Source organism: Carlito syrichta, unplaced genomic scaffold (genome assembly GCF_000164805.1).
Source record: "Carlito syrichta isolate Samal-C Ts95f unplaced genomic scaffold, Tarsius_syrichta-2.0.1 Scaffold311840, whole genome shotgun sequence".
In the NCBI taxonomy this organism is placed as follows: Eukaryota; Metazoa; Chordata; class Mammalia; order Primates; family Tarsiidae; genus Carlito; species Carlito syrichta.
In genome coordinates this window covers 35,457-45,857 of record NW_007255936.1, presented here as the reverse complement: position 1 = coordinate 45,857, position 10,401 = coordinate 35,457, and the positions used below count along the sequence as shown (strand labels likewise).

Below are 10,401 nucleotides of genomic sequence, written 5' to 3'. Positions count from 1 at the left end.
GGCTCAGGCAGTCCACTCACCTCAGCCTCCCAAAGGCATGGGATTACAGGCTGAGCCACCGAGCCCGGCTAGTGAATTATTCTAATTGTAATTGTAGGCAGTTCCCCAAATGATAAATAGTTTGTGTTTTCAAAATATATATATTTGTTATTTGGAACCTGGAACACATTTTTCTGGGTCTATGCTCAGAAATTTTAAGTACTGTAGTTTTTAGTTGTTTGGAATGGCTAGGGGAGAAGATGGCAAGAAATAAAACTGGGAGGCAATCAGGTTATAATATGATATCTTGTAAGCCAATGTGAGAAGTTTCAACTTTAGCTAAGGCCAATAGGGAGCTAGATTTTGAAGGGTTTTAAGCAGAGATTTGCCTTGATCAAATTTATGTTTTAGGAAGACTTCAATGCAGGTATGGAAAAATAATTTGAAAGAAGAAAGACTCTATTCTTGGAAACAATTATGATGGTGGTTGTAGGGATGGAGATAGATGATTTATTAAATAAATATTTTGAAGATTGAAGAGGCAAGAATAATAGGGAAATATTATAAGTGATCCTAGTGTTTGACTTGAGCCACTACATATAATGGTGCCTTTAGTGAAAGTGCAGAAGATTGAGTTGGTTAGGAGTAAAATAATGAGTTCAGTTTTAGGTAGGTTAAGTTGTATGTGTTTATAAGGCATACAAATGAAGTTGGTATGGGAGAATGGTAGGTGGTGGGATATATGTATCCAAAGATAATGAGAGAGATCAGAATTTACATAGTTATGGAAACCATGAAAATAGATAAAATTGTGAGTAAAGAGCATGTAGAGAAGAGGTAGCAAACTAGTAGCCATTGAACCAATTATAATTGTTTGACCATTAGGGTATTGAAACATGCTCTGAATTATTCATTTCTAATGTTTAACAATGGCAGAACAAAAATAAAAACTTGAATTTCCAGCTTTTCATGAAAGGAGTTGTTTATGATGAAACAATTCTAGTCTAGCATTCCTGCATGGCAGTAATCGACTAAATTGAGTAGCAACTTTCCTTTTGTAGGTGAATAATGTGGTATTTAGTTTGGCACAGTTCTTATTCAACCTATTTGATTCATTGGCAATATCTGCCTGGCTCCTGTAGGCTTTTGAATTTATGACAACATTTTATATGGAACTAGATGGTTGTCTAGGACAGAATACTAAGGAATACCAATGTTTTAGATATGGGAAAGTAATGAAGAGTCCACAATGGAAACTATCAAGAAACCTACTGTGGTGAATAGGAGAAAGAGAAATAGTGATAAGTAGAATTGCTGGGCATGTTTAGGTGGCTAATACATAAATTTAAGTTCATTGATAATTCTATCTAAAGTAATTTTTGTGTAATTTTCAGAATCCAGGGTACACAGATGCCTTTTTTTTTTTTTTTTTTTTTTAGGTCAATTTCTCATGACCATAAATTTTGCCAGGAGTGCATTGTGGATTTTAGATGTTTAATGTTAGGGGAAAAGTCAGAAGAAATATACCAAAATGTTAGTATTCGTTAACTCTAGGCAGTGAAATAACGTGAAAGTTTTTTCATCTTAACTTTTGATGTCTTCTGTTTGTACAAATAATATTTTTTCTGTAGTCTTAAAAAGTCACTACAAATAACAGAAGTTTAATGCTAGATTATTTTCTGAACTAGAGTTTAGATTATTTTCTGAACTAAATGGGAGAGTCTTGCATATGATCTAACTAGTGTTTCCTAAGATATATTTAAGTGATTTCCTTAATATAATCAATGTGAAGGACTAAAAGGACCAAGAATTTTGTAAAATACTGAAGGTTTGCAGTGCTTGTTTGCATAGTACCGGTTCTAAGAAGTTCTGTAGGAGAACAAAAAAGTATTTAACTTTGTTTAGTTCAAGGGTTTGTTGTTTTTTAAAATATGGAATACTTTATGTGAAACAGTTCATATTTCCATTTTAGTAAAAGTTGGTATAATCATACTGAAGCGACAAAGAGAAGTTTGAAGTTTGTTAGTTATTACTAGTGTCTGAAGGCTCCTTTAAGGTCATTGTTCCTTATTAGAGACATTTATACTTTTATAGAACACTTCATTTATGTATAGAGGTTATGTTACATATAAATGTAGAAAGAAGTGCAGAAAGCTCTGTAAACTTTTTTTGAAGTCTTGTTTAATTTCTTTTCTTCCTGCATATATTCTAGAATGCAGATAGTAACTCTGATTTTCAATTTATACAACAATCATAACACATGCTATTTTTTATATGTGTATTATGTTTTGCCATTTTATTAGGAGCCTTATGCATGTTATTTCTAACCTTTACAATTATTTAGTAGGGTCAGTGCTACTATTTCCATTTTAGATTAAATTATTTAGGATGCGTTCACTAATAACATTAATCAATATCTAATAAATCTGTGTTTATTCCTTTGGGTCACTCTGAGGAGTCAGTATCAGAGTACTTTAGAATTAATTTGTCATTTTTCTCTGATACCAAATAGTTTCTAAGATTTAAATCCTATTCTTGTTTTGTGCAGAATCTTTGATGCCTTTCATGTGTGCTTAAGAAGTAGACTCAAACTATGTCAATATGATCATAAAAGGGATAGTCTGGAATAGTTAGGTCATGAAGAAAGTCTGTGGAAGATTGTGCAATAATAAATCTTTTTTACCATCAAGTCATATCATATTTAACAATGACATAAGCATATTCAGTATGGCAGAAGTTAAACTAGGAATTATAAAATAAGCATGCCAGATGTCAGAGTAGAATAAATTTAAAATCAGATTGACAGAGCATGTATTCCTTTAACAATATGCTGTAAGACACATAATTATTTGTTATTTATTGTATTAAATAACCAGATAAATGAGACATAACCAATGAACTAGCTTTTCCCAGTGTGTCATTTTTCTGTAAGATGGCTATCACAAGTGTAAAGTTTTTTTAAAAATAAATTAAAAGTACCACTGTACTTTTCTTTAGCGACAAATCAGAGATTTCACATCAAATGAAATATTAAATAAGGTATGTATTTTACAATTTGATTGAAACAGGTTTACAACATCACCCCTGTGGCTGTAATATTCTTTTTTTGTATAAATAAAAATTCAATTAAAAAATTTCAGAGGCTCTTATCTGGCATAAACATATCAGATAATGAAGAACCTAATTGTTATGTAATCTCTGTGTTCAAACTTGATTTTAAAAAATTATAAGTGCTTCCACAGAGCTAGTAGGAGAAAGAAAAGTTGTTAGTAAAGAAAACCAAAAACTCAAGCAAATCTCTTAACCCCAGAATATTGGAAGTTTATTTCAGTATAATCTTAATTTCTTTATTTCAGTCTCAAACAGGTATTTTAATGTTTGGTTTTTAATTACCGTTTTGAATTGATTTAACAGATCCACCAAGACTCATCCAGGTCCAGTTGTACATTTAAGTGATAGCCCAAGAGATGAAGGAAAAGTGAGTATTTTGATACCATTATTATTGTTTTTGTTTTCCTCATTCTTGAAAAAAGGTGTTTCTTACTATTATTTTATACCTAATATCTAACACAGCTTATAGCATTGTGTTATATAAATTTAAAACTTGTTGAATTAATAAATGATTCAATGAATTAATTAATCATGCTTACCATGGTCCCAAATTAAGCCTTTTTTTCACCTAGAGCTAAAGTTGATATTTAATTCTGGACTTTTGAGGAAGGTAACATGTAGAGCAACTTTAATTTTCAAGTGCTCTGTGTGCTTGAATCTAATAATATGATTAGTATTTGCCTCTATTATTAGTTTTGGTAATGATAAATGACCAATCTTACATAACATTCATTAGCTAATCTTGATTTTATAAATTTGTACTAATATATAAAATGTTATCAGATTGTAGAAATAATTTATATTTATCTTATTTTATAATATGTCATTGATGATAAAGAAACGAAGTTGAAAACATGAAACAATCTAAAGGGGTTTTTAAAAATAAATACTATGTTTCTCTGAGTAATTTTTGCTAAGTGCTATAGAAAACTATAAGTTTTAGCATATAGGTTTGGTTATTTGTTTACAGTTTTTAAGGGATAAACACAGAATTAACCTAACAAAAATAGAACCTGAAAAGCAAACCCACCCAATGAAACAACATTGAATTTATTCAAAGTTAGCTATAAATAATTCATAAATGCAATGTAATTCCAATCAGGTATCATTAGAGTTTATTTATTTTTAAATAATTCACAAGCTGATTTTAAAATTTATCAGAAAATGAAATATTTTAGAATAGCCAAGACATTTTTGAAAAAGAAATATAGTGTGATATTGGTACAGAAGTATATAAGAAAACCGATGGATCTAAATATATATTCCCCAAATGGTTCATGCATTTGGGGGAGTGTTATATATTTTAGAGAAGATATTTCAGGACATAATTAACTATTGAATAAATGATATTGGACAATTTATTTTTCATTTTGAAAAGAATAGTAAGACCACTGTCTTATACCATTCACAGGAATAAATTCCAGGCGTAGAAAATACATAAACATTAAAATCACAAGTCAGAAAGTATACAAAAATCTTTGTAGGATATGAACTGTTACTGTGATGTATGGACACTCTTAGACAAAACTTTACAATTTTAGGTAATATGCCATAACAAGACTATCATGATAAGAGATAGGTAACATGAACATGCATAATATATAAAAAGAGCTTATACTAAGTCCTCATCTTATAATTGAATAGGAAGTCAATATGTAACATCTATCAAATAAATCAGGAGATAGCTATATAAATATTATAAATATATTTAGATATATGAAAAAAGTCTACTAGAAAAGGTAATTTTAAGAGTTGAAGAGATGGTTGCCTCTTACCTCTAGAGCATAGTTTGGCAGTAAGGAGGAAACAGCCTCACTAGTAATCAGAGACATGCAATATACCATTTTTGACCATGCGACTGAAAAAATGTTAAAAATTAAAAATATTAATTTAGTAATACTAAATAATTGGAAAGGCACTGTGAAATAGCCATCTAGATATAAGTTTATATAACAGTATGGGCAACTTAGCATTATCAAAATTTGAAGCATATATCTATTTTTAAAATTCATTATGACCTAGAAAATTCATTTCAGTATCTATAATATTTATATGACTAAAGGGGCAAAATATTGAAAAGAATGCAAATGTATTTTAATAGAAAATTAAATAAATTAATGCTAATACATCTATGCTGTGGAATTCTGTGTTGATTTGGAACTTACTTTAAGACATATTTTTAAAAGAAAACTTGCAGAAGAGTAAGATATAAGACCAACTGAACAATACCTTTACATTTGTACTTATATACTCAAATGCCCAAGAATAAAAGCCTGAAAGGCTATATACAAATCTGAGGAAGAAACTAAAGGCTGGAATTGGGGAAAATAATAAAAGATATTGTTATTTTTCCTACGGTATTCAAATGTTTATAAAGAAATATTAACTGGGGTTTGTGTAATTACAACTTAAAAAGAATGCAAAATACTTATATATGCATATTGGCATCAGAAAACTATGTCTGAGTTATGGCTCTACTTCTTATTATCATATAATCTTGACTAAATCACATTACTTCTTGTATATCCGTTTTTTTCATCAGTAGTCTTTTGTCATATAAAAGTTTTAATTTTAATATATTCAATTTTATCAGTATTTTCATTGGATTCCTGCTTTTTTGCTTCTTACTCAGTAAATCTCTTTCTGAGAGAAATTACAATCCTTTTTTTCTCTCAGTTTTCAGGATTTCCATTTCACAATTAGATTTTAATTTATATGTAATTTATTTTATGCTGGTTAGATATAGAATTATACTTTTATTTTGTACATATAAATAATTCATTTATTGGATAGTCAATCCATTTTTCACTGATTTGTAAAGACACGTCACTCATATATCAAGTTTCCATATTTGGGTAAGTCTTCTAGACTTTCTCTTCTGTTGCATTATTTCTAAATATTGTGCTAATAACATGCTTTATTAGTTATAATAACTTACAAAATGTCTTGATATCTGGTAAACTGGTCCCTTTTCTTTTTCTAAGTAATCTTGGCTATTTCTACTATATAAATTTTAGGATCAGCTTATCAAGCTCTATGTAATTATCAATTGAGATTTTGTTTGAAATTAGAATGTAAAACTTAGAGAAAATTTACATGTTTAAGAAATGTGTGTTCCATCTATGAACATGATATATTTGCTTTGGCTTTCATTTATGTCTTTTTATGTATCTTTATAACTTTTTCATAAAAGTCTTACCTGTTTTTTGCTAGCTTAAGTCTAAATACCTTATAGATTTTATTGTTCTTGTGACTTATTCTTCTTAAAATCAGTTTCATAATTATTTTGGGTATATAATATCATTGGTTTTTAAAAAATATTTTGTATTCAGCTATATTGCTGAATGTTTGGTTTTAATAGCTGTCCTTAGGTTCTCTAGAATATTCTATATATAAAAGCATAGCAAATATTGAAACATTTTGTTTCTTCCTTTCCAATATTTATTTTTATTTATGCAATCGTTTGTTTTGTCGATGAAGACCTCAGTACAGTGTTGAATATAGATGGTTTTTGTGGGAACTTTCTTTTGTTTTCAACCCAAAAGGAAATGCCTCCAAGACTTCAGCATTAAGAAAAATGTTAATTGCAGATCTTCAATTGCTTCTATGAAATTAAAATGTTTCCACCTATATAACAATATTCTAAGTGTTTTAAATTATGAATGGTGTTGAATTTTATTTAATGCTTTCTACTTGTATCTAAATGATTATTTCTTAATTTGTTAATATGTTGAAACATGTTAATAGATTTTCTAATTTTCAACATTTTTGCATTTCTGGGATAAATTTAGCTTGGAAGGGGAAAGCTTCCCTTAGAAGCTTGTTGGTGAAATGTAAGAAGGAACAAACTACTAAGGCTAAGGTTAGAATAGAATCAAGACAAAAATCATAGAGTCAGAAGACTATGTCTGAGTTATGGCTCTACTTCTTATTATCATATAATCTTGAATAAATCACATTACTTCTTGTATATCCGTTTTTTCCATCAGTAGTCTTTTGTCATATAGAAGTTTTAATTTTAATATATTCAATTTTATCAGTATTTTCATTGGATTCCTGCTGTATATATATATATGTATATATACATATATATACATATATATATATATAGTGTGTGTTTATAAAGAAACTGCACATTAGTCTATCAAATAAAATAGGGTGCTCTTGAACTGAGAAAACTAGCCTGTATTGGGTATAGTATTGAGTTCTGTATCGGGTATAGTATCTCGTTGAATTCTCTTAAATCCTTGGCTCCCAAATCCTTGGCTGCTTCCTTTACCCCAGGTTTGACAGAATCAATTTCATGTAGTGCTACAACTTCATGTAGTACTGAAGTTGACTAACTATATACAGAGTCTCTGATTCCTTTCATTAATTCTGAATTCAGAAGATGTGTCACAACATAAGGCATTTTATCTGACTTCTCTAACAGATGCTAAAGGGGTCAAATGACACAACTTTGAAGTTAAGGGATATCAACATCTCAAGGAGAAAACCCTTGACCAGTATTAGACAAGAGAAAAGAAAGTCTTTCTCCATTCCTCTCTATGATTGGCTATTTTGAGTTATCCTGCAAGTCCATACCAATACACCTGCTGAATTGTGTCCTAGTTGTGTCTCTTCTGCTTCTCTCCATAAAATAGTGATTTGTGTGATATCATCTTTTACATCTTTGCTTTACTTCACTCTTTCATTATTATTACAACCCTGAGATTGTACTTCTCTATTAAATATTAGCTCTTAAGTCTTGCCTTAAGCTTTTTTCACTACAGACCCCTAGTTAACATAATAGTTATTACAATTGTTCTAGATAAGGGATCGGAAACTATAGTTCATGAGCCAAATCTGGCCTGTTGCCTGTTTTTGTAAAATGTTTTATTGGAACATAGCCATGCTTATTTATTAACATATGGTCTATGGCTGTTTTCTTGCTATAAGAGCAAAGCTGAACAGTTGTGGCAGACAGACGACATGGCCTGCAAAACCTAAAATATTTATCATCTGGGCCTTTACATAAAAAGTTTGCTGACCCCTGTTCTAGATTTTAAACCATCAGAATGGGATTTTGAAGTTGAATTGTCTATAGTCAAAGAATCTGTTGAAGGTGACAAGTGGAGTGGTATTAAATTCTGTCTTGCAGTGACATCAGAATTACCTGACCAACGTTCTTCTGTGATTAATTGGGGTGAGGAGCTGCTGAAAAGATAAAAAATGGGATATCAACTACACATGGTGCTTAAATGATTCAGGACAACGATAATTATAATGATGATGGAATAAAATAGTTTCCTTTAAGGATGCTGTGTATTCGGTTTCTATTGTTGAAATAAATGATCACAAATGTAGTGCTTAAAACAACAAAAATATATTATCTTGCAGCTCTGTAGGCCAGAAGTTCAACCCAAGTTTTACTGGGCTAAAATTAAGGTATTGACAGGGTTGTGTTTCTTTCTAGTAACTCTGGAAGAGAATCTGATTGCCTGCCTTTTTCAGAGACTGCAAACATTCCTTCGCTTGTAGCTTCCTTTCTCCATCTTCAAATCCAACACTGTAGCATCTCTATGACTCTTCTTTCTTAATTGTGTCTCTGTTTCACCTCAGCTGGGAAAGGTTCTCTACTCTTAAGAACTCATGTGATTATATTGGGCCCACCTGAATAATCCAGGATAATCTCATCTTCTCTAATTCAACCGTTAATTACATCTGAAAAGACTTTTTTTTTGTCTTATGAGGAACATATGTATAGGTTCCAAGGATTAGGATATAGCGATCTTTGGGAGTCCTTTATTCTTCCTACATCATCTCAGAAGATTAATAACTAATTTACTGAATCCCAGAGACCCTCTAAGGCGGCTTTAAAGGAGCTGTTCTAAAAATAGACCCAGGATCTGTTTATAAGGAGACCAAATCCATAACTTTGGTAAATCTCATTTGTTAAAGTTAGAGCTCTGATAAGGAAAGAGTGTGATCGTAACACCTAGTATATTAGTTTCCTTTGACTGCCATAACAAATTACCACAAACTGAATGACTTAAAACAAGAGCAGTTTTTTTTTTCCCAGTTCTAAAGCTAGAAATCTGAAATCAAGGTGTTGATTGGGCTGTATGCTTCCTCTGAAGGCTCAAGAGGAAATTCTTCCTTGCCTTTTTCAGCTCAGGTGGCTCCTGATGTTCCTTGACTTGTGAAAATGTAGCTCCAATCTCTGCCTTCATTTTCAATTTTCACATGACCTTCTTCTCTATGTGTCTGTGACCTTCCTCTTTTTATAAGGATACTAGTCATTGGATTTAGGGCCTACTCTAAATCTAGGATGATTTTTTACTTGAAATCCTTACCTAATTATATCTGCAAAGATTCTATTTTTAAATAAGCTCACATTCTGAGGTTCTGTGTGGGCATGAATTTTTGGGAACACTACTCAACGACCATGCCTTGAATGGAGAAATTTATATAGATAAGCCTGAGTATATTGTAACCTTCCCCTAATTTTTCCAAACCCTTCTGGCCAACAGAAGTACCTCTTTCACCATTTCTGGAAGAGTGTAGTTTCCCTTTTTTGGGAAACTGTATAACATCTCACCTGAGGAACTTTCCTTGCATAACAATATTTATCCTCACAAGACCACTTCCAATATCATTACCTCAGGTAAATAACTAGAATAAAATCTCAGATCTCAGCATAGCCTGACATAGAAGCATTAGACTTCCTTCAGGAAGAAATAGACTAGACATGAAAGAAGTAGAATACCCACCAAAGAAACTGAGCATCTGACTATGTCATTCACCAAGGGAATGTATTTGAGTGGTTTTTAAGGATTTGAACTTGAGTGCTGCGTATGGGAGAGTTTATTTACTCAAGGATACTCACCCATGATTTGAGATTTAATGCTTTGGCAAGGATACTTGCATCTAGTCCTAGCAATTTACTGGAATGACTCTTTGAAGCCTGAATGCAACAAAGACATATAGTAAATAGAGATATCAGAGTCTTTTGGTATAGTATTAAAGAAGGATCAGGAAGATAAGAGTGTCAAAATGAATGTATTGTGTTTGTTTTGGTAGTCTACCATTTTTTTTTCAATCAGTATTTTTTATTATGGTTTTGTGGGGTACAGTTAAGGGTTAGGTGTACAATTACGTTTCATTCAGGAACCCTGTTGATAAGAGGTGTTTTCCCATCACCCGACAGATATTTGCTACTGTTAATCCCATCCCCCTCCCCCCATAGTTTCCCAGTACCGTCAGTCATTATCTTATAGTATTACATTGGATGTTCAAGGTCCATTATATGAGTGAAAACATGTGATATTC

The 10,401-nt window shown here is 31.2% G+C and overlaps 1 protein-coding gene across 1 annotated transcript in view; it reads left to right on the top strand.

Moving 5' to 3' along the window:
- The window catches only part of LOC103271679 (syntaxin-binding protein 5-like), a gene marked incomplete at its 5' end in the record, with an annotated part of 83,995 nt that overhangs the window by 40,839 nt on the left and 32,755 nt on the right, over window positions 1–10,401 (top strand). The window contains one exon of the mRNA XM_008069167.1: window positions 3,394–3,457. Within this exon, the coding sequence (XP_008067358.1) occupies window positions 3,394–3,457 (64 nt within the window). The remainder of the gene's footprint in view (window positions 1–3,393; window positions 3,458–10,401) is intronic.